This window comes from Platalea leucorodia, assembly GCF_965183815.1.
Source record: "Platalea leucorodia genome assembly, chromosome: 10".
Lineage (NCBI taxonomy): Eukaryota > Metazoa > Chordata > Aves > Pelecaniformes > Threskiornithidae > Platalea > Platalea leucorodia.
Genome location: NC_138832.1, coordinates 2,941,024 through 2,966,544, shown reverse-complemented (window position 1 = coordinate 2,966,544; position 25,521 = coordinate 2,941,024). Strand labels below are relative to the sequence as shown.

The window sequence follows — 25,521 nt, the reverse complement described above, 5'->3', positions numbered from 1 at the left end:
AACCCAGATTATTAAGACGAGTGATGCAAGAAGTCACTTACCAATGCACACAGCAGATCAACTGCTTCCAGTATCAGTTCTTGGTGGCCAATGCGAGTGACTCCCAGTTCCTCAAGCTCTTGATGAGTGATGTGTAGCAGCTGTTCACCATTGATCTTTTCTCTTTCAAAATTTTTTATGTATTGTTGGAGGCAATCATCAAGGCCTATTTAAAAAAAGCCAACAACGCATATTCAGAGAACAGAGAACAAACAATCATAATTCTGTAATTCACAAATATAGAAATTTCTTAGGAATACAAGTATCATTCCCTGTTTGGATCTATTATGGAAAATGTGCAAAAAAATTATAATTTAACTTACATAGTATATCACATACTACTAAAGAGAAAAGTTTATATTACTTATTCTCAAAATTCTTAAATATTTTAATACTAATTTTAAACCTTCGTGGTACTTATGGAGGGAGATGAGGGAAAGACAAAGAAGGACAGTGAGTGACATTATAGAAAACCTTTTCCTTATGATGTCATGAAGACCTAAATATAAGTTTAGCTTATGATTACAAGCATATTCTTCCTGGTATTCCTCTTGTAGGACTCTTCAAAGTCATACGGTGTGGCTATCACTGATTATGAAGAGTGTTTTTCAGACTCAGTAACCACCTACACTCTGCTACACCCACCGCTATTTTTTTTTTTTCCAAGTCAAACTATCCAACTTTCTGAAACTCAATAACATACAAATGGTTTTATTACAAAACCTTCGATTAATAATACAATTTTGCCCATGCACAGAGAATTATTCCATTTCACCCTGAAACTTGATACGGTAAGAATAACAGATTTGTAGCTTCCTCCCTTGGTAGATTCCTCCAAACCTGTTTCAGAACCACACATGCTTTAGGTTTCCAGCTAGAACAATTAGTTGAACACAAGACTCTCTACTATTGAAAGCCACGCGAGGTTACGCAGAGCTCCCTCAAGAGCTCTGCCTAGAATTGTACTAGATTCAATGAAAACGTGATATGCACGTGATTTTCTGGAGACCGACAAAAATTCAGCTTCAATAATTTCATCTACTAAGCAGAGTAAGTAGAACACCGATTCTCAACTTTTGTCCTACAGTGAAGCAAGTAAACTCAAGATCCATAAAAAGTACAGATATCCAGAAATCACAGAAATAACCAACTTGGGCATTTAAGGAAGATAGAGCTTTGAAATATCATAATTTCTGCATGTAGCCTTCTGTTAAACACACATGAATTTACCAGTATGGTTAAATTAAGGAGAAAATGTGTATGCAAGCACTAAGAAAACACAACGTATATAAAGAAAAGTAAAGCAATAGGCATATGAACAATATTGTTCTTATTTGTCTGTTTAAGAGTTCTCACATACGTGATATAAACAAATAAAGCAAAAGTTAATGTCTCCTGGATTATTAACGTAAAGAAACAGATAATTCTATCATGTACCTTAGTATCTTTTTAAAGAGAAATTTGTAGTTATTTTAACATTTTTTCAACCACAAAGGTCCTTTAAGTAACCAGGTGATACAGTTTGGCAATGATGAACAGAAATATATTCCTCTAAATTAGTACAAGAATGCTAAATGAGTTAAACAAGAGGATGAAGGAAGTTCACTGAGAACATATCACAAAACTACATTACTATCTATTACTCCAATTATAAGCATACCTTCTTAGATAATATTAAGTGATTTAATTTGATCTAATAAAATTGGTCTATTTCATTGTAATAGAAAACATCAGCTAAACACGTAACTAACATGCAATACCCTAGCCTGATTGAATGCTGGGATTAATTAGCATCTGGAGATGAATTTCTAAACGTTATAGGAGGAGTCGGTCAGAATAACCAAACTACCTGCTGGGGAAGTGAAAGCTTGTGGAAACTGAAGCCAGAAAATGTGAAATTTAAAACTATCTTGTAGACAGAAATAGTTGATATTGTCCATGTTTTTCTATTCTCAGGCTTTTAGACAGAGCGCCTGAGAAAGAGAGATCTGACGCCTTATATTTGGCATGCTGAATTTTACCACATTAAGTCTCAATTAAGCCAACATAACTCAGTTGAAACACAAGGACTGTGACGACGCAAGTATTGAATAAAACAAAACAATGTGTTTGTCTTCTGTTCCATAAACACAAGGGAATATATTGCAGTTTCTTCAAATTAACTTATCTTTCAAATTTATTCAAGTATTTACTCTGTAAACTGATAGTCCTAAGTTATGTTATATTCCTTATTTATCAAGTAACATGAACACCTTTATAGTCACTTATACATATAACCCGTACAAAACTAGATTAGTGATATAAAATGTCATATTTTATGTTGTTATTCATAAGTATGAGGTAGTTTGGGTCTGGGGGTTTTTGTTGTTGTTGGTTTTTTAACTCAGATCAGCAGTCTGTTTGTAACTAATACCTAAGGCTTTTCTCTGTTCTGGAATGATCTGCAAACAGGAGACTATTTCTCTGCATCTGTTAGTGGTTTTAAATGATTTAAGGAATAATTTTATGTAAGTATATTTCAGTTTGGGTTGGTTGAAAACTGGTCACTGCAAGTTCTTCATATATTATTTAATATTTGAAATTCAGAGGTGTTACACATTTCTGTTCCCTGCTTGCTCAAGAGCAATTCTTAGAAACACTTTCAGACCAAACTCAAAAACCCGCACGTTCCAGATTTTCTCTTAGTGAGTACTTGCCTAAAACTCATCAGAAAAAGTCACTGAAACGGACACCAGAAATTAAATGATTTTGAACAAAAGTGAAGCAAATTAATTTAAACATTTAGTATCAGTGGTCACAAATAAGCATTTGTGGTATTCAGAAAGATTGAGAAAATACCAAATGAACGTGACATCCTATGAAAACTGTGCAGCCAGATGTATTAAATGTGCCTTTGCACCAGAGAGAATGTATGACAGAAGAGCAAAATATGAAATTTGTATTATTCATACTGCTCTGTAATAGCTCCCCAGGGCATCTTTAGAAGGCGTTTACTTAACGGTGCAAACGGTATGGCAGTTGACAACAAAATACTGAAATACATCATTAAAGGACCAGGCTGTCTCATAGCATGACAGCATCTAATGAATACACACCAAAAAAAGAAATATTTGTCCATTGCTCTCTGCTTTGCTGTCTATCTAGGAGCTAGGTATTGTATTCCATTGTTCCTTTTCTTGCAACGTAAAATTTTGTGTTTGGCAAGCGTGAGGTGTTACAAAGCAAGAATTTAGCTATCAGTAGTTTCATTCTTTATTATCATGGCTCTAATTGTTTTTAGCATGAAACTATCAAAGATGCAATTAGAAAGAGTACAAAATGAGATCATTTTGACTCACCAAAGCCAAATGGAATATTTATTTCCTCAAGCCACTTAGGCCTCATTAGTGCTCTTTATGCAATTTTCTCGCTATAATTTCTGTTTACAGATAAGACTTAACTTAGTTAAGATTCATAACTACAAAGAAGTAAGGGGCATTAACTCTGTTTTATATGTAAGTAAATAAAATTAAACCACTATTCCCAAGTTACACAGTGTTAGCGTCAGAGTTAAGCAAGAAACGAAGAGGCTTGCAGTTCTGTTTCTTCACATTCTTACTTTTTTGGGGTACGGTTTGTAACTAACCAATATATCCTTCATAGTGCAATAAATTAATGCAAGGAAAAGGGTTTAAACTTATATGCTTTATTTTAAAGCTGAGACTGAGCATCCATGATTAGAAGTCTGCTATATTGTCTCCTTCCATTTTTAGTAAAAGAAACCTTATTCCATCCAGATGGACTAGGAAAACTTTATCGCTGTATTCAAAGAGTAGAGGAAACCAAGCATCTCTGATGTGTTTACTGCAAACTATGATTTTGCAAATAAGGCGTGTAGCAAATTGCCTAAATAAAGGAAAAACGAAAAAGAAAGGAGGCGGAAAAAAGGTAGGGAGAAAGGGCAGGAAAAGAAAAGCCAATAAGCTTTAAAATGTTTATTTTCTGAAGTGCATAATTAAGAAAAAAAGGATCATTAAAACAACAAAGCAAACCAACATGTTATAAAAGAAATTCTCTGTAGAGCTAGCTAAAATCAGATTTAAGTATTAACTTGGAGCCAACATTACAAAAGAGATGCTACAGATTGCGGGCAATAAGAGCCGCTGAGATGAAAATGAATCTTTCCATTGATGTCAACAAACATCAGGTTTGTTTTACATTAGAAGCACAGACATGGTTGCCATGTTACGTAAAGATCTGTCCCTTTCTGGCATTAGACACGGATATCGAAAAAAGTTACTATAAATGTGGGAAAAGCACAAGTTGTTGCCCTCTATGCAGTAAGTGAAATTATGCAGCCAGGGCAGCTCTCGTGGGGGAGAGATATGGTGACGATAACTTTGTCAAGTGTGATCCATCACAAAAGAAAAGTAATTTCTAAAGTAAAATGTCTGTCATTTCCAATTTTTCATAAATCTCTCCATAAATAACATTTATCCTCTTCTCCTTTTTCATGTATTTTAATGGATTTTTGTTCCTTATTGTAAATTATGCTGGTTTTGTAACCTATCCTAAAAATTCCTGACCAAATGATGGTTTTGTTCATACTACATCATTATTCCCAGAGGAAAATATACGGCAGCTGGCTAGAACACCAGAACGCTGGCTGTGAAACGGAGGGGTTACAGGCAGGGCAGACAGGAAAGGTCCCTGCCAGTTCAGCTTGTCACAAACATGACTGCTCTCACAAGGTGATTCTTCTGACAGAAGAGGGGATACAAATGCAATGTTATAAAAATGCAACGTTGCTCATTCTGCTTTTAGGGTCTAGGACGAAAGAGAAGGAAAACAGCTCAGGGGAAACGCATTTACCTACTCCTGACTTCTGCAGTTTAGCACAGATGCAAGGAAATGTTGGAGTCCACTTACAGCCAGTTTGGCAAAGAAGTCAAAACCACGTTGATTAAGGGTCTGAGAAAGCATTTAACATTTTTCCTAATTAAAATAATTTTTAAATTAAAAAGCACATAGAAGAATACTAAAATCACAATTGTACAAAGGCTTATACACAACAGCAAATTTGAGGTATAGATACCAGTGTCTGTGGAATCTGGGTCTAAAGGACAAAACCTGAAAGTCAATGGAGTGATCTCAGTTTGTTCAGAAGGATTACACTTTGGTCTGCCAAGAGCAAATTAACATTCCTGTTAATGTATCTCATTTGACTAATAAAAGCTATACAACAATCATATCTCTGTTGTTGCAGAATGGTGACTTGTGAAAATCAATAAATCAAAGTGAAACGGGGACAAAAATCAATTTTCAAATGTTGTTGTGCTAGATGTTGGAGGAAAGCCACTAAAGCTGCCGTGTCCTTCAGTCAAGAGAAATGCAAATGGCGACGGAGCTTGTTTGTGAGGGCAGATGCCTTGTACAGTGACCGCAGTGCACAGCAGGAACGCGCCCGCACCAGCGTCACAGGAGTGAGAGCCACCAGGGTCATCTGATAATTCAAAAGAAAACTGATTGTACTGAAGCTATCTCTGGGTGACAAGGATAAAAAAAAAAAAATAAAGGACAGAAACACTGCAAAGGGAACAGAAAAGACAACCAGAAACTGTGTGCTTTGAGAAAAGGCAGAGAGAGGAAGACTGCTGAAGTAGGTTTGGAACCATAAGAAAATTAACGTATTGTTTGATTCCTGCTGGTTTTTGCAAGTGACCTCGCACGTGACCGTCCACATAAACAGGACTGTGCCTGAGACACCCTGCCTCATTCCACCAATGGCTTCTCTTCCTAGGCAAAGCAACTTGCAAGTCCAGAAAATTATCTATTTGCTATTAAAAAAGGAAACTCATTTCTACGCTGGAAATTATCTGATTAATTGGGGAAGGCAGCACAAACTTCTGCTCCTGTCACAACCTTCAGTTTACATATGCAGATCTACTTAAGTATATCCAGTGTTTAACAGCATCTACAGGCTCAGTCCAAGTAGTAGTTGTTATAGAAAGTGAAGAAGTTGGAGTTTGTTTTTTTAAAAAACAAGTGGTATTTTCTATATAAAGCAATATTTAGCAGCTGGCCAGAAAGATCTGGAAGAAATTGGCTGGTTGGCTAACAGAGAAAAGTAGGTGGAGAATGCATGCCTTTTCCTAAATGTAATTTTATTGAATACACACATCAGTTCATGGGTGTTCTTGATCAAAAAACCCTTTGATTTATTACATTGGGCTTAGGCACAGTGGATCTTTTCCAATTCTTATATAACTTGTAACAATGAAAATCATCAGGTGGGTATTTTTTGTCAATGACGTTAAAAGCTTTTTAAGAATTATTCAGTCCAAATAAAGAAAAGGTATAATCCTCAGGACCATGTTCACACTAAGCTGACTCTCAAATATCAGCTATTTGTTCTCAAGCCCTTTCAGGAGGGGAAAAAAAAAAAAAAAAAAACCAACCTGTTTAGAGTGCCTGGAGAAAAGGATCTTCATACCCCCACAATTCAGGAAGAGACTAATATGTTTGAAAACACTCTAAAACACCAAGCTCAGAGCATTTCAGACCTAAACTTTAGAAAAGTTTAGAGCCCGTCTGAAAACTAGAGAGTATCATGCAGTATTTTGCATCTTTAAGCCTACTTGTTACAAACCTGATCTATAGCAATATAGTAGCTAGATTACAAAATTTCATACAAAAAGTACATTAAAAATTGCAAGTCATAGCACGAATGCACAAACACACAAAAAGGAAAGAATTAAGATTATTCTGAAAAATAAAATCCCTCAATTCTAGCATTGCCTGACCTTTAAATGCTTGACTGTACAAGTACAATGTTTAAATGTTGCTTCCCAGCTGAGTTTCCTCTGCGTCACTATAATATTCACACAGATACAGATGGATGTTTTAGATGCAAATACAGGCAGACTTCTGCTTCTTGAATTTACAGATCCATCGTCTGCATGAACAGGAACTAGAGCGGGATGAGCGCTTTGAATGAATGTTTCCCAGACACCGACTGACACCAGAAACGTTGACTTCCATTCCAGGCTTCAAAGTGGATTGAACTTTACTGGATGCAAACTCTTCCAGTTGCCTCAGACCTCTGGCTAAGACTGTGCAGGTCCACAAGCTCCTTCTGCTGCTCCTGCTCCCCTCTCCTGACAGAGCCAGGCTCCACGGCCGCCCCGTCAGAGCCCTGCAGACCCGCTCAGGCACCAGCATCCAGCCAGCACTGCTGGGCTCTTGTCCAGCCAGACCAGTTCTCCCGCTCTTGCCCTTTGATTCAGAGGGGTCCCTTCTCCTCAGCCTCTCCCATCCTCATCCTTCAGCTACATCCCACACGCCAGCCAATGTCAGTGCCTCAATAGTCCCAGTTACAAGGTATCCTCTCACCCTCCCAATTCTTGTCACAAAATTCTCAGTTTTTTTCCCCTAGTAAAATCCTGCATATCTTCAGCTCCCTTCATTTATTGCCAGCTTCCATTTCCAGATATCACATTTCTCCTTCCACACAGTCCCTGTTCTTGTATTTTCCTATGTGTGAATCAGGCAGCTTCCTCTCCTCTGTACCAGCAGGGAACCAGCGTTACGAGAGCACAAGCTGGAGGGAGATGGAAGCTCCTGACCTCAGTTCCTCTTCTCTCCCCAGAACAGCTCAGAGCTTCACTTGCAATGACAGATCTCCTCAGCCACAAGAACCTTTTGTAAAAGGGACATAATCCTCAATAAATGTAAAAATCCATAGCAAGTTCCTAAGCATATAAATACCATTTTTTTCGCCTCCAAAGCATCCTCCTCTGTGAATAAGGGCAAACATCACAGCCGCTTCACCAAGAGTGCGCATCTGAGACACAAACCATCCTCCCAAATTCCATCCCATATGCAAAACCAATGGGAATACTACATCATCACTGGAATTTTTTTATTTTCTTTTTTTAGCAGTGCCAAAGCAATGGGCTTTCCCATAATCTCAGCATCTATAACTACAAGCTCTTTTTGGCAGCATTTTTCCAAGATTACTATATCATCAAGACAAAAGCTGTGCTGAAATCATTAATATTTTAAGAGCTCAGAGCATCTGAGAAGGTTTTGTAAGGAGATGTGTTAAGCAATATTAATAACAAATGAAGAAACTGCTGCACTTAGAAAATTTGGTTTAATGATATGCCATCACCCTTAAATTGACATTCATATATAGGAAGTAAATGACTTACTATCGTTCTGCCTCCATCACCCAAGACTGAATAATAGGAAGCGAAGACAGTCTAACTTTTTCCTGACAAACTGACAGGTGCTGTTGAGCTGCGATATTAGCACGGAAGTAATAAACAGCACTCTCAAGCAGCTTGCTGGAACTACACCTGACCTTAAAGGTGTTTCTGGAAGAAAAGTGTCACACTCAGAGAATGTATCGCATTTTCAGACACAGGAGCACGCTCCTCGCTGTCACATTTCACAACAATCTTCGCCTCGAGACATGTCACTGATGCTGTTACTGATGAATTTCCCTTAAGAGGGATAAAACACAGAAGTGTCTTTATTAGCTCTCTGTGCTAATAAAAATTAAAGTCTTTCCTTAGCCTCATTAATTTTCTCCTTCATAAAGATGTAACAACAGCCTCCAGTCATTTTTGAAGCAGCATGGCTGAAGAATGACCTGGAAGTGCTAGCAAGCCTCTAGACGCCAGCACATTCATTCCTCCCACTTATTTGATTATATGTTTCCATACTGCAGTGTGACTAAGCTGAGAATACTTGGATGCTGAATCTGCCTCGTTACATCTATTTTAAAATAGAGAAATGCTCTGGCCAAATGCAAGACAAGTACGTTTATCCATTTCCTGCACTGGACTCACGTGACACATCGCTTTACTTCTGCGAGACAGAGTTTGACGAGAATCTGCTCTGGCAGAAGCGCGGGGTCCGGCTTAGAGTGGTCCCCTTGTACCTCCTGCTCCTCGTGCCTCGTACGACTCTGCGCGGCTCTGTAGTGAATCGGGTCAGAAACTGCTCTCTTATCTTCTCTCCTTTTCGTTACCAGCTATTTTTAACTGGCACAAACGAGGTGGAACACACCAGTGGATGCAAGAGCAGATGCTTAAGCTGGCACCACTGCCAACATACATGCTTTTCAAGCTACACCATAAGAAAGCCACATTTGATAATTCTTTACTTTGCTTTCTTTTTTATTTGCTGAGATGACAAACTTATGATCACCATCCCAGCCATTGTTCCAGACATCCTGAAATACACACTGACATTTTAAAAAACTTTTCAGATTAGCTAATAAGACAATATAAAATAAAGTCACAAGGCCAAAAATAGATTCATGTTTAGAAGAATCTCCTTGATTTATACTCAAACCAAAATACAGACCCAGCATAATCAAAGTCTCAAATCTCTTTAGGCAGTCATGAAAGAGCAAATACCACTGCATCAGAACAATTCTGGTGATGACTGAACATCCCTAGGATCAGTAATCACAATTAGAAGAAATAACATCTACCCTGCATGCATGAGGGGTAGTGTTGCTTAGAAGTGGAGAATTGATGTGACCAGGTTCTGTATTCCTCCTTTTTGCAGTAAGTGCCAAAGGTTGTCTTCTCGTCTCCCCAGACTGGAGGGTAGTGGCGCAGGCGATTCAGAGCGCCTGTCCCAGTGCTCTGTTTCCAAGATGGTGTTTTTGCAGTAACCATCAACCTGCTGCCAAAGATGATGGGGAAAAACCCCACAACATAACAAAACCAAAGAAAAACCAAAACAGAAACCACAAACAAAAAGGAACCATTCTTAAGCGGAAAGAAAAATATTAGGAAATCAAGTATCGTTTCCTTCACTAGAGCCTAAGCACATTGAGGCGAGTTTATTTCAGACCCCTGTTGTCTCCATTTTAGACAGGTCAGAAGTTCTAATGAGGAAGGAACAGCATTAACTGTGTTCTCATATACAAGGACTGATCCTAAAAGCAAAAGTACTGGAACAAATACATATACCTGAAAGCTCCTTTCTCCAGCTTCTGAGGATTTATCCACCTTGCGCTAAGGAAAGTCTTAATCACAGACTGACCTTCAAAAAAACTACAGTTTGATATCACACAAAATCAAACAAAACTATCACACCGAACAATTTTTTGTACAAGATATGCCCCACTTGTCCCCGTCTTAAATGCAAAGAAAAAAAAAAGATACTGAAGAGAGAGAAAACAAGTCTGCCTAAGCTAATCAATAGAGAGAAAAAGTAACTTATCGGACAAAATTCATATAATCGTAAGGCAGACATTTAAAGTTAGGTGAAGTGAATCCTAATCTGAAAGTATCTCTGATCTACACTAAATTCAGTTGATATTCAAGACCATCCAGGCACAGTGTCACAGATGCTTCAGAACAGTGACTTCCTGGCCAAAACATGTATAAAGAAATTGAAGTTTTCTGAGGCGTATATGCAGCTGCAAAATGTTATCAACGAAGTAAACTTGCAACAACATAGCCAGAATCCCCAGATTGTGTTCTCTGTCAGCAAGTGCAAACGCTTGCAAAGCTGAGTGGTGATAAGAGAGCTGACATAGAATCAAACAAAAAGTGCTACAGATGTTTCAGTGCCAAAATATATTAATTCTTGTTTTGACTTCACTGACATATTTGACTAAAAATCCTAGTTATCAAACGAACAGCCAAATCCAGTGCAGACATTTATAGTGAAAAGCCCAAACAAATAAGACTTCTGCTCAACATAATTTCTTCAGCAACTATTGGTCTAGGGCCTAATTCACAAGTAATTGTTTAAACACCTGCAAGATACGAATCCTAGAAGTAGACAGTAGGCTTGACAGTTCCTCACACGGTTGCCAAAAATCACTGGGAATCTGCTTTCAGGTTGCTGCAAGAAGTAAAGAAAAGGCTAGGATTTGATTTTTTTCAGAAATATTCAGAAGCTTTGGTGATAGCACCTGTTGGCTGACAGCTTGGAAAATCCTGTGGATCAGTTGACCTGGGGTTCCACATGCACATCTCTTATTCCTTTGCTTTCAAGGAAACACTGAGGCCATCATGCACAGCATCACAGCTCTTGTTTATGTTGTCCTGTTGACTCTACAAATCTTGAAGATCTTAAATTAGGTTCTCTACTTAAGCAGTTTGGAAGAATCAGCTCTCGCAATCTGTTATTAGCTCATTTAAAAGTCAGGTAGTTGTCAGGAATTGTCCACTAATTGTCAGGAAATTCCCATACTAGAAATTCTTATTTTCAATTCATACACACTGTGAAACGAGCAAAACTCAGCAAATGGGAAGAAATCACAAAAGGAAGAGAAATCAAACAGTAAATCCTACTGAAGAAAGAAGCTTTCCTCTTTCCTTACGCTTACTCATTTTTATTCTCGTATTTATGTTACGTGACGATGCCAGACAAATTTATTACAGTTGTTATTGAACAGAATGAGAGCTAGAAATTTTTATTCTCTACCACTTTTCATGCAGTATCAGATTAAGATAGATTAAATCTCTGGCTTCAGCTACATGATGAAAAATATTACTACATCTTAAATCACTATTATTTTATGTTTTAATTCTGAATTCTAAATGTTCTGCTATTTGATCCGGCCATAGCTTATCCAAGATTAAATACTTCTATGAAGTAACATGAAACTGGCAAGAATTTTATCATATCTAAAGAAACAAAGCCAAAAGTCCGTGAATAAAATATGATTACAGCTCAACATATTAAAAAAAATTAATCCACCCAGCAAAGCAATAAAGTTGTTGGTAATTCAGTACAAAAAAAGTAAAATCAAGTTATTACAAAACATTTCAAAACCATAGGATATCACACACTCTGATGTTTGAAATATTACTTTTTAATATGCTTAACATGATTAAATCTTTCACATGGCAGCATGCAAAAAAGAGTCGCAGGTCAGGACTAGCGCCTGAGATTTAAATCTCTTGGACAAGGAAGCATCAGGCTGGAAGTACTACACAGTTCCCATCTAGACCTAAACACTGTTGCAGCTACAGAGCCCGCCACTGCCAGAGGACAACATGGGAGAACTAAAACATAGTTCTCAGACCATTCCTAGTTATTTTTCTGTTCTTCATAAGTATACAGTTGAAGCTGTTTTATCAAGACATCAGAGAAGGAGTAAGAAATACGTAATAGTAATGTGCCAGTAATAATAGCTGTCCATAAAACCTCTAAATAGAGCTGCTGGCGAAAAGGTAAATGTATTAACTCACTAGCAATACAGACGTAACAACCTGGAGCAATGCACTGTATTAACTGAGCAGGATAAATTAATTCTATGTCAGCAAAAGTAGCACAATATGAAATAATGTTTCTGGGGACATTCCTCATGGCTTCTCAGGGAGCAGGCTGCTGCACTACCCTCGCAGCCGTTCCCAGTAAAGTCTCAAAAAAGAAAAGCCTCTTCAGGTTCACTCTGTTTTATTTTTCATATATGCCAGAGAACTAACCATGGCAAAATATTAGAGGTTCGTCAGCTCCTTAAGTCACACTTAGGAAGCGGTTTGCTCCTGTCACCACACTTTCCTACTACACCTGATACCACAGTCACAGGCAGGTGGCTGTGACAGACAGACAGACACGCTTTAGAGGTCGTCTTCTGGCCCTTGAGCAGAACCATGAGACAACATGGCTGGGAACCTCAGGCACGACCAAGTAATGCAAAAAGTCATGCAGAAACAATAAGTTACTGGGAAAAGTGAGTATACAAATAAATTAAAGAACTACAGGTTTCTGTATAAAATAAAATAGCTGTGTTACCAAAAAAAGCAGGGAAGTAAGACTGAGATAATCCAAAAAGGTCAGAAGAGTGAACTAGGTGTGACTTTCATATTTACAGAACATTTTGTCTTTAAATCGTGATGTGATTAGCTTTCTCTAAATTGCCATTTTTCTGAACTTTTAGAAATATGACATGAAACAAAGACAGCTTAATTTCCTAGGATATTACTAATTCTCAGTGAAAACGCATTGTGTCACCTATCACTGCAATTCTTTCCTGCTGTGATATCACTTGGTAAATTAATAGGTGACCCTGGCTGCTCCAATCTCAGCAAAAACAGAAAAAGCTCAGTGCATCCCGGATCCAAGAGATTTTCTCTTTTCAACTTTTATATATTAGTAAAAGCAAAAAGAAAACTTGAAAAGCTTTTACGTGAGTGTTAACACCTAATTTATAAAGGAAAGGTTGCCATTTGTAACCAAGGGTTTCAGCCCACAATGATTAAGTGCTTACAAATAGGCTACGGCAGAGGTGTTGCAGAGTGAGAAGAGTGCTGGATGAGCAGGGCTACCTGGAGGAATTTGTTACACAACTGGCCCGTGGCATACTCAAAAGAGCAGGCAAAGAGCAAGTGTAACTTGGTTGTTAATTCTACAGACCACAGCAGAATTTCAGGCTGCTTCATCACTAAGAGGATTTAGCAAACAGTGAGTTACAATTTGCTTCTGAACTATCTGGAAATGGAAGCCCAGTGCACCTGTGCTAAGAGGATTGTACAGGTAAAGGGTGGCAAGCTGCATCTTCGTTTTAGCCAGAAGCACAGATGCATTTTTATGGCATAAGAGGATTTGATTAGTAGTTTTAGTTACTGTTGTGCTGTCGGTGTCTGCTTTTCCAGATGATACACAAGTTTGGCTCAGTATGGATCCAAGACCTGACCCCCGCCCCGCCCCCCCCCTTCCCCCAAAACCCCAACGCCAGCAGAAACCATTCTTACAAGCTGAACTTTAAGCCCAGGCATTTTGAACCCCAGCCCAAAAAGCAAAACAAATTAAAAAAATATGGAAATGGATTCAATTGTGCAAAATCATTTCAGGCTGCATTATTCACATTGTACTACTTTAAGAAAAAAAACTCACAATCTTAATTTTTAGCTTTTAAAAGTTAACTAAGTGCATTATTTCCCTGAAGCAAGCACAAATTATTAATGATTTTCAATTTGAAAATGCATGTAATTATTTTATGTATTGTACATATAACATATTTTATAATTCTTGCTTTTAAATGCTTTAAAGATACCTACTTTAGATAAGATCTCTATTACCATATCCCTCCCTAGTTCACGGCCTCTGTAATGAAGAATTTAAAGAGTTTCAGAAACAAAAAGAAGGTGTCATGTGGATCTCAAACACAGTAGCTGCTTAAGACTGAATTTGGATTTTTTTCCTTTACTTTTGTCAGATAAACTGTATTTGAGAATGTAACTTGTTAGGTAACTTGATAATGTATATTAATTGACAGTACTATTCACAGTGGTTTTTTCCCCTAAAAATGTATGAAGGGGACTGGGAAAATTCAATTTATGATGTCCTTTAAGACACATCTAACAATGCTATTTGCTTACTGTGATCAATTTCCAAATCCCAACTTGTAAAAACAAACCAGGTACCTGCAACAATGTTAAAAATAATTTACAAGAACTGAATGTCCTTGACTTACTTTAGTCATTTGCAGGGACAGGATGAAAAATTTGTATTTCCTCTAGAGGGCTTCAGGGTCTATATTATTTCCAAGTCATCCAAGTTATATTGCACTAAGTGACTGCACTACTAAGGGTCAGAAAGGCTCACTGCTATTCTAAATTGCCCCTGCTTTGGAAAAAAAAATAAAGCTCAGGATTAGTTAAGTGCAGAGATACCAGTGTGATCATCCTATCATGGCTAGTGTCTCACTTTGCAACATAAGAAACCAAAAAATGAGATGGAGACTGGTTATATGATTATTTTTACTGGAAATGCTGAAGTTAATCAGTTTTCACTTTATGTTTTCCTGGAATATTCCTCCCAATGGAGAACTAGTCCTTTCTTTAAACTTTATTTTAATACTACACTAACATTAATTTAGAATTTAACAAGACATTCTAAAACAACGCATATATGAAACTCATATACTAAACAAACTACTATGTTTTCTCTAAGTCTGTATTGTGATAATCTTACTAATCATGTTCCTGATTCGAAGAATTTGTACACTAATAAAAAGCATAACTAAAGTTGAGAACTTCAAATTTGATCACCTCACTGTCTCCACATTTCCCTGTCTGCCACCAGAGATCCTAGCCCCGATCAGCCAAGATAGTTTTGTACTATATTCAGTCTGTTATTTCTCTGTTCTTTTGCAAAACTTGTACTTTATATGTCTGCCTTACTACTTAACCACTATGTTATTCACTACTTCTCAGCAGCTCTTACTTTTAAAGTATCCGATGTGTCAACTATACTTCTAAAGATGATATATTTCTTATCTTTTCAGATATAACAATGTCACTAAAGGTGCAGTTCCATAATGGGCTTAAACCAATCTCAGACCATGCCGCTGCCAAAAAAAAGCAACAACTTTTCCTCCCCCCTCCTCTTATATTGGCATTAGTAATTTTATGGCAGCAGAGTGAATCAGTTCAGCCTGTTTCAGCAAACTGAAGGTGAAGCATGCAGAAGGTGAAGGGAAGTTCAACCTTTTTTGTCAACAGCCTGTGAAACAGCTTCGGTTTGAAAAATTCAGCAGCTAAAGCAGTCATTTTCTGCTCTTCTCTGCCTCCTGCCACTTGCTGCTACCTCCAAATGTCTTTGTGGCTGCATGTTGAGCTGAACTGGGGAACTGATCCATCTGAACAATAGCCCAGAAAAAATAAAAGAAAAAAGGTTATTGCTTGGCAGGTGAATATTCTCCAATCCAGCTTACAACACAGGCACAGAAAGCAGAGCCAGCATTCCCAGGAGACAGGGTAAGGAAGAGTTGCGGGGGCACAAGCACATGGAGATAGAAGCAAGCGGATGGAGCAGCAACCATTTAAACCAGGACTGCCATAAAGAAAGTTGTTAGATTGACTACATCCATCTAAAAAAGCCTGGAAAGGAAAGATGATTCTGATGTACAAGACTGCTACAACTTACTACAGCAAAATTTGTAAAATTTATTACAAACACGGCGCACAACAAACGAGTCCTTTTCCAACAGGCACAAATCGTTTTAGTCCCAAGTGTTTCTGGTGGGACTGGGGGTCCTTTTTATATAAATAGGAGGAATATATAAATATATATATATATATATATATATAAAAATGAAGGAAGAGAGAAGGAAATTGAAGACTAGGTCAATGAAACTGTAAGACGGTAGAAAGTTAATTTTGATGTGTTACACTAGGAATTAAGAAGTCATCAGTTAAATCCTTGACAATTACAGGAAATCTTCTTAAGCTGTATCTCATGTTTAATTTCGTAACTGAAACAGCAGTCAGACTGTATAACTCACCAAATCAAGCGCACTTTCTTTTAAAATAGAAATCTAATTAGATGTATTTCCAGTTTGATGTTTGTCAGATAATTGCAGTCTGTGGAAATCGTAGTACTAAAATTCCCACTGAAAGACACCCCCCGCTCCAAAACAAAAAGATTGCTGGGCACACAGCTATTTGAAAAATAAATTTTTCATGAATTCTGGCCTGATCTTGGTGGATCCTATTCTTGGTACCAGTCATTATTTAACACAGGAAGCACTATAGTGATGATTTGTGTGAGTGTGGCCGTGATCCAACAAAGAACTTAAGTGCCTGCCTCACTTCCCTGTATACTGCTAATCCTCCAATTGATTTGCACAGGAATATTCACATGATTCAAATCAAACTTAAGTGCATTGCTGGAGCAGAGCCAGAGTGCACTGAACGTTGCATGACTGAGCCCACGACGGCCAGAGGTTTGGAGATGGTCCCATTCAATTTCACAGATCGAAATTCATGTCTCTGTGGAAGGACATTACACAGAAAATTTATACCTCACTTAAAGCTGCCTCCATTTTGAAAAATCCTCTACAGGAATTAACGTCCCCCATGATACCTACTGGTATGCATGTGTGTTAATTTCCTCAGTGAAGATGCATTTTGGAAGCATATTTACATTTTCCAGTACTTACAATTGCACCACTCTTGACGTCTCTTCCACTCTAGGACAGGCATTGACATGACTTAAACAACACCTACTTCTAAAGAGATCATATTCCTTTCAATACTAGTAGGTTGTTGGTTCCAGAAAAAGAGAGATAACCACTAATCAAAATTCTCCTTCTGTCTCATCATCTATATTTTTGTCTTCCTCTGTCATAACCTTTTAATAATACTTTGAGAAATTTATTATAAAACCCTTTAAAATTATTCATAAAATATTAGTTTAATCAAGAAAATACTGTATAACCTTTTAGAGACTTGAAGTCATGGCTTTTCAGTTGACTGAGAAAAAAAAAAATCAGGAGACAGGAAACATGAGAACTTGGTCACAGTCAACAAAGTAAAGATACTGATCATGAGAAGATGATGAGCAAAAATTCCCCCAGACCACGACTGATGGGTTGGGTCAGTTCTGGGGCCAAGAGAAGTAGAAGTGACCTGTTCTGCACTTTTCAGTGCTCTACCAAGGGACATGAGTGTGAGATACGGAGCTGAAAGAAGTTACTATTTCCATTTTCCCCAGACAAGTGTCTCTTTGCAAGGTCAGGTTGATACGTACACTGAATCTGAATTGAAATCAAAGAGATTTGGCTCTACATATGGAAAGAAAAAAAAAAAGTCAAAACAAAGCTTCTTTTTCAAGGACTGAAGGAAAAATCCTTGGAGACCAGAGTGATAACTGATGGTACTTAAATGAATGTTCTCTTCATCAGTTTATTATTAAGAACATCCAGACCTTCAAAAAGCAGGTGCTCAGCTACATCCATCTCCCCTTTTAGAGCCAGAAGGACACCATTTCAGAAGCACCAGTGGTTATTGCCACCAAATAGCTGTATAAGTAGCACTATAGGAGTTTGGACTGTGAAGTTCTAGCACAAAACTGTCTCTGACTAAAATGCCCACACAATGCACAAAACCAATCTTCTAACTTTGGTCTTAGAGCATCAGTAAATGTCACCACCTCAAGGTCACCAGTGTTTTGTGTGTAAGCTGAGATACAACGTACACTGAGCTAAATACTGATGTTTTAGATGAGGATTGAGCACGCCATATGGGTATTGCTAGAGCAAGAAGATGATTTGGTTGTCTGCAACACACAGGTATCCAAATCATAATAGGCACAAACTCATGTTACTCACTCAAAGACAGAAAAACAGAGTATCTGTTCACTGTGCTGGCAGAAAAGGTGTCCCACAATACTGATACACATTCAGTAGCTCCTTTAGATCTGGTAAACCCATTGAAGTGGTCAACCACATGTTTGAACAAGCAATCCAGTGGTGTAGCTTATCAAGGGACAAGTTAAGGCATTTTTTTTCCTCTTTCCAGATATTAATGCCTATTCACACCCTAAATTTTGTTGAAATGACCTTGTAAGGGCTATCCCTATGCCACTTAAGTTCCATAAAAAAATATTTTTAAAAGTGTGCTAACTCTAGACTGAAAACACCATGCAATGAGTTTATTTTGCATATTGGGAAATTTTCATGTTTCATTCTGAAACAGGTTGTTACATCTTGCTACTACAAACTTGGCAGTTGTGCTATATTTTGGATATACTGTGAACACATTTTGATTTGACTCTGGCAGGCTCCCAGTTAAGCTGAATTACAATGAATGCCAACACATTACAATTTCTTTCAGTAAACACAAGCCACAGTTTCTTAGGCAAACGGCCATATGCCATGTTCTCACACTATTCATTTTTAACCCAAAGAGCTGAATTTAGCTGTTGCTTATGAAGAAAAAAAGACAGTCAATGGAACTCCTCTTGTACTTAAAAAGGCTGAATTTGTCTCAGAGAAAGATCTGTGTGAAACTGCACCGCACAGCTATACCAAACGGGGAAGGTAATTCCATTTCCAGAGGTGACAGCGGGAAGGCGATACCTCCCGTTCTATTTTTTTCTGTGTTTGCTTGAGTTGAGGGGACTGAACATTGGCTTCTGTGGTCATGTACATGTTCCAAAGCTGCTCCAAACCACCAATTGCTGCTGCACGGGGACATCTAAGCATGCCAGCTGAAGAAATGTTTTCAGACTGAAAGTAAATTCCCTTTGAGAATATTGAAGTTTATTTTAGAGAGAATCTTAGAATTTTAAGTTAAAAACACATGAAGATTAGCCAAGCTAGGTAGGGGCAGGGCCAGAACTCAGAGCTCACCCCTTGTTAAGGATCTCATTTCTCACTATGAATATGTATGTGACATGAACTTCCAGCCAACTAAACATGTAGCTCCACAAGCTTCTCAAAAAACTGTTTCTGTTCAAAGTCTAATATTGATCAAAATATTCCCAATACTTCATCTTTTCTTCAAGACAGTACTGACAAAACTCTTCTGATAAGTCGGTGGCAGGCAGAAGCACTGTCAGTGAATACCTCTTTTGTTAATCTTTTTAAACCCAGCGGAAATGACAACTCTCTTCTTTGAAGCCTGTCCAACAGACAAAAAGCAACGAGAGAGCTCAAATTCACCTAAAGAAAAGGAAAAATTCCTAGACTGGAATGCGCTGTCACAGTTACAATCACCTTCCTGCTGAAAAAGGTGGTGGTGCTGGTCTCCAGCTCTGGCTCCACATTCTGACCCCCTCTCCTGCATCCACGCTCACAATTGACAAGCTGTGCAGGGAGTTGTAGAGTTCAGCAAGGCATGAGTGAAAATAAGTTTTTTAACCCTGTTATAGGGCAGCATATTGCCAGGATAACGGCAGAACCACTGCTATCTGTGACGGCACAGTGTTAGATCAGCTTGAACTGATGGGGAACCTGCACCACTCGGCGCCTGATGCAAAGTTGCTAAATTTGCAGCTTACTTTCCAGAGATATTCCAAGGTTAGCTGTGGCTTCTTAGCACACAAATCCTCAAGGAGCACAGATATATAAGCCTGAAATAGGTATTATTACTATACATTATATGTATTATTATTAATAATAATGCCTTATCCTTATATAGCACTTTTTTTTGTTAGCAAAGCTCAGAGCTCATTATAATTCTCTATTTCACAGGTAGGAAAACTGAACCAAAGAGATGTAAAACAATTTTCATGAAATCACACTGAAGAGCAGTGGGAGAACTAGAAATAGGCCCCATGTCTTTTCACAGTTTTCATGCATGGGCTTAATCAATTGGGAAAAATTAGAATCTTCTCTAACCAGAAGCAAAAGGGAACACACTACCTAATCCTCCACCAAAATCTTCATGGTCTCTGAGAGAATAAAGGACAGTTTATGACATACACTTTGCCCTTTGTTTTTTTGAAAATAATTTTTCAATATTTGCAATAAGCACTGTTCAAGTCGCATTTTCCTCTAATGCATTTTAGTTCACAAGTGTTCATAATCCAAATAAATTCAACCAAGTATTGTAAATGAGACACGGAAAATTACTTCTACTTCGTCTACCACATCTTTATCACATTCTTCATGCCAAAAAATTCAAAAGACTATGTATTATGTATTCGCACATTCTGTCGCTTGCTCTTTAACTCTACTTGTTCTCCCACACCTCTCTCATTCATTTTGCAAATGCTATCTTGCCTTTTTTGTTTTATTCCTCTGTACTCCCATTTCTTAATCTCAGTACCTCTGTTTTCAGACTACCCTTCTGTTTATTCCATCATCCTGCAATGTCAGCTCTAACTCCCATTTCCTAACCTGCAATTTCTGTTACCATTTCTACTAATGTGCAGCTGAGTGGCTGCTGAGAGCATAGTAATGATGCAGACATATTACAATTTGCAGCCCATCCCTTTTTGCAGTCCACTCTATTCCCTTCTAAACAATTTTAATTCCACTCTGCAAATACATGGCATTCCCATTTTTCTCCCTGCAAAACAGCATGCCAATGCTATGTCAAAATTCATCCCCTTCAAAAGCTTTATTAACAAATTCTAGTCTATATTTCTCCTAAATTCCATTGTGCCCTAGCATAAAAATTTTCTCAGTCCTTGGTTTTCAATTACTTTAATCCAAAGTGTTCTCATAGTTCTCCTACAACCAGTCTTCTTACTGCAGTAAATCTGCAGGGACTCCATATCTCTGCATGGTTTCAATCTCTGATCACTAGATGGGTCAATAGAAGAGTCAGCTTCCAACTGCAGCAAAAAATCTTTCAGAAATTTCAGGAGAAAGTACAACTATGACCTCTCAAAAAAATACATGAAGCATTTCATCATTGTTTCCATAACTGAAAACCAAAATGGACTACAATGCATGTGAGCAAATTCTCCTTTGTCTCATTTCAGTAAGCAGAAAATATGCAAGCTGCTTCTTCAGTTATAGTGCCTTCTTAACCACGCACCTTGATGAGAGACAGCTCATTTTCAAATTGCTACACCCACCCCTAGTGTAAGTTCCATCTTTTCAGAAGCGCAAGCAAGAACGTGACTGTTAATGTGAAAGGTCCCCATAATGTGTTCAAGAGCATCAGACCTCAGCCGAAAGGCTCCTCATTCCATGTTCGTCTTCCAGGAAGATTTGCAAGATTTCACCCTGCTCACCTCACAGACACTGAACGGTAAAAATGTGAGCAAGGGCTGCTTAGAACTTTTTAAACCAACTTTATTTGTACGCTGCTGGGTTTGCTGCTATACCTTGAACTTAAAGGTAGAAACTGATTACAAGTTCCCTCAAACTTACCCTTATCTCCCAGTTCCATTTTGTAAAGTCAAGTGCTCACACACGCACAAATGCCTTTTTCACTCTTGCTCTCATTATCCTTAAACTACTCTGTCCTTTTTGATCTTAGGCACTCTTTGCCTCTCTCTCTTGAAAAACATCAAGTCTCTCTGGGAATCCACCTCCAAACTCTTTATAGCTCCTCCACCACTTTACCTTCCAAGTCTCGTGGCATATTTTCTCTTCCTCCTGCACACATTTCCTTTCTGCTGGCTTTTTTAAATTGGCTTCTTTCACATTCCATCAAAACTGCTCCCTTTCATTTTCATAGTCGTAGCAGGCAGAGTGTGCTCATGAAACACATTAACAATAAACTTAAAAGGCTGTGTCAATAGAAAGCTGAAATACTGCCTGAACAGAACTGTATGGCTTTGAGAACTAGACCACTAGAAATTGAGTGAAATACAGTAATACAACAGGTCGTGCCAACTGAGAACTATTAACAGAGTACTGCTACTGTGTGGAGAGTCATCAGTTAGAGAAGAGGAAAAAAAAAAAAAAAAAAAGAGAAAAAAGAAAAAAGAAGAAGTAGTGGAAAAGGGAAGAACCCGAGTACTCTAATGACTGAGCAGTTACTTCCAGACAGCAATGAGATGGGGCTGTGAGGAAGGGAAATACAAATCTCAAGTGAAATAGGCGATACATTTTCTACATTTTCAATATTTTAATTTACTCATACTAAAATTAGTCAGATCTGTGGTGATTTCCTTTTCTATTGTAACTCTGTCAAAGTTTCCTTATTAATCAGCTTTATTATTGCTAAGCAAAACCTTGGTTCTTCAATTTTGCCACAAATATAAATGACTTGAAGCGCACTCTACAAGCTGATTGTCTTCAATATTTTCTATTTTCTCATTTTATTTTCAAAGTCTGGAATGCCATATTGGATTCTTTTTAATCCCAGAGCCTAAAAGATATGTTACCTATGCACATTTTTTTTGTGTATTCTAGTACCTCTTGCCCTAAACAACACTAGCATCTGGAGTGGCCAGAACAGAGAAAGAGTTGCATCTTACTCTCCCATCCACTGACAGTATGGTTAGCTGGAGAATCATGCTTAATTTTTCTAAAAGGATGTGACATTTCATTCTTTATTTAACAAATAAGGTGTTAAAGTTCAAAATCAAATCAATAGAACAAATTTATCACAGCACCAGTCAGAAAAGTTACGGGTATTGCTCCTAGGCGTTTTATGCAGTGCATCCTGCTCCATCAACGTTTTTCCCTTTCTCATTTTCCAGAAAAAAAAAAAAAAAAAAAATCACAAAATTTAGATAATCATATTGATCTCATTCTCAGCTCAACTCACTGCAATTCTGATTTCAGTTCAAGGTTTATCAGAAATTGCTGGGTTTACATCTAAGAAACTTCTTTGGAAAAAATGAAAAGGAGGAATAACAGCAGTGGGGACGTGATGACAGAATCTCAAGTGTTACTGATCAACAGGTTTTTCTTTATGACAGACCTATACACAAAAAAATAATAAAGTGGCGTTGTATATAATAGCGAGGTGTCCCGTAGGGACAGCTCTCTTTTCTGGCTACATCTGCTCCTACAAGCTTTCATAAGAATTATCCTTTGCCTTGTCAAGCTTCAAGTGCCTTAGGAGATATTTAATTCACTGCCACCGAATTTAGCATGTATGCAACTACCAGTGTAAGTCGCTAGCATAATTTCTGGGTTAACCAGGCACTTTTCACATCACATTATATTAATACAGTGTAAAATTGAGCATTGTCAGATTTATCAGTTTCATCAGATTACCAAAGTTATCACGTTTTTCTAGCAAGTTTGCAGTGCTTGTTATATAACACAAAATGGTCTGCTATTACCTCAGACTTTATTTAACTTTAATATACTTTTTTTTCAGGCCTGTGAAACTTTGTGCACAACAATTAAGACTAAGCATCACAAATGCATTAACAAAAGTAGACTTGAAAGTGCAAAACCATTTGCTTAAGTATGCAGTTTTGCCACGGGGGGGGGGAACAAAAACCAAACCCACAAACAAACCATACCCAAGATTTCAGAGTGTAATGAACACAAATTGGAGGACATAACCAAGTTTTTCTGTTAATAATCAGGAGGGTTTTGTTTGTGTGTTTTGGGGTTTTGTTTCTTTTTTTAACAACAATAAAAGTTAGGAGCTATGTAAAGGTGATTTCAAAATTCAGTATAATTTTTTTTTTTTTTCCAAAACCCTGTTTATCCTCAAGTCTTACACACTAAAAAATAATCAGTACACAAACACTTGTAGATTTGGCTGCGGGTTTATTAAACTTTGGTTGCTTGTGGGGTTCCCCTCCCCATACATGATGAATTAAATTTATAGTTGATATTTATAACTGTAACATTAAGACAGAACGCCCAGAGGAATTTTGGAAAGAGTGAATCAAAGGACTACACTGTTGAGAAGATTACGAAGCACTACTTGTAGACACCCAACCATTACGCAAAGACATTCCGCTGTTACAAAGAGGGAATGTTCATTAACGCTCGTCTGTTATTGTGGCAGTCATGTCAGATTAATGTCATCTGTAATGCTGTCTTCACAGCAATCTCCTACCAGATATGTCAAGGATATATACACATCCTGAATTCTTTCATTTTCTGCTAAAACGTTCCAAAGTCATTCTTAGGCAGCATGCAACAATCCAATAACAGAAAATCAAACTGGAGATCTTAGAAGGTGTACAAGAAGAAAACAGATTTTCATTTTAAATATTTTCAAAGCCCAATCAACTCCCAGAAACCACTTCACAGCATGACCACTGCAACCGCAGAAGTCATCAATGTTGTCAAACCTAGCATGAGCATTATTGTATAAATCTGCCCGTACAGTCCAAACAATTTCCATCAATGCATGTATTTTTCGCCTATCAAAAGCATGACAAGTCACACATTAAAAATCTCCAACATATGTATATCTTGAGGAGTAAAGTTTGAATATAAGGTTTTATGTAAGGTTTACAACTCCTCCACCTGAAAACAGTAAAAGATGGGAAATACAAAATTAAAATTTCAGATTCTGTTTTCAGAAGAAAGAGTCTCCTTTTGCATTTCTCATGAATGAGGCAGGGAATCAAATTTATGCCCTTTTCTCAGTGAAAGGAAATTCTAACAGCATTCAGCTGCAATTAAACTTGGTCTATAAAAATTCTTAAGAGAATCTTACTGTGCTAAAAAGGGAAGAATTACCTACTACATCAAACTTAGAAGTCCATCTTAGGCCAGTAGTGTGTGTCTGTCGCTCTCTCCTGGTGGCCAGTGGAAGACATAAACAACATATCACAAAACTCAGGGAATCATGCTGGTTATAGTCCATAAATCTGAAACCTCATCATTTATTCCTAGCCTTCATGTCCTATTTTTAATAGGTACTCATCCACAAAAGGATTTCTCCTTCCCCGCCCCCCCACCCCCAATATTTTGTTATCTAAAGTCTTGATAGAAGCCCTCTGAAAACATGTGTCCAATACCATCAACTAGATCAAAGATGCCTTTATCCGCATGCTCACCAACTCCCACAAAGCTCTGATATTTAGGAGGAATGAGTCCATTTATAAAAGCCATATTGATTCTTCCCATTGTATCATATTTATTCATGCAACTCTTTATTCTTAACAGTAGTTTCTACCAAACTTGCCTAGCAGGGAAATCTGATTTATGTCTCCAGTATACCACAGTCGCGTGAGAATCCTTTTAAAGATTTATCTCTCATTTGCAACCTTCTATCCCTCCAGTAGTAGGACATATTTGAATAAAATATTATGTATCAGTTATCTCACATTTGAGGTTTTGTTGTGTTTAGTGAGTGTTCTGTTTGTTTTCTTTTTAGAGCTTTTAGAATTATTTTAGTAAAACAGCTT

General features: G+C 37.7%; 1 protein-coding gene across 1 annotated transcript in view; it reads right to left on the bottom strand.

Annotated features, from left to right (window-relative positions):
- Window positions 1-25,521, bottom strand: part of LOC309595686 (connector enhancer of kinase suppressor of ras 2-like) — a gene marked incomplete at its 5' end in the record, with an annotated part of 209,411 nt that overhangs the window by 135,873 nt on the left and 48,017 nt on the right. Inside the window, one exon of the mRNA XM_082322943.1 lies at window positions 42-205. Within this exon, the coding sequence (XP_082179069.1) occupies window positions 42-205 (164 nt within the window). The remainder of the gene's footprint in view (window positions 1-41; window positions 206-25,521) is intronic.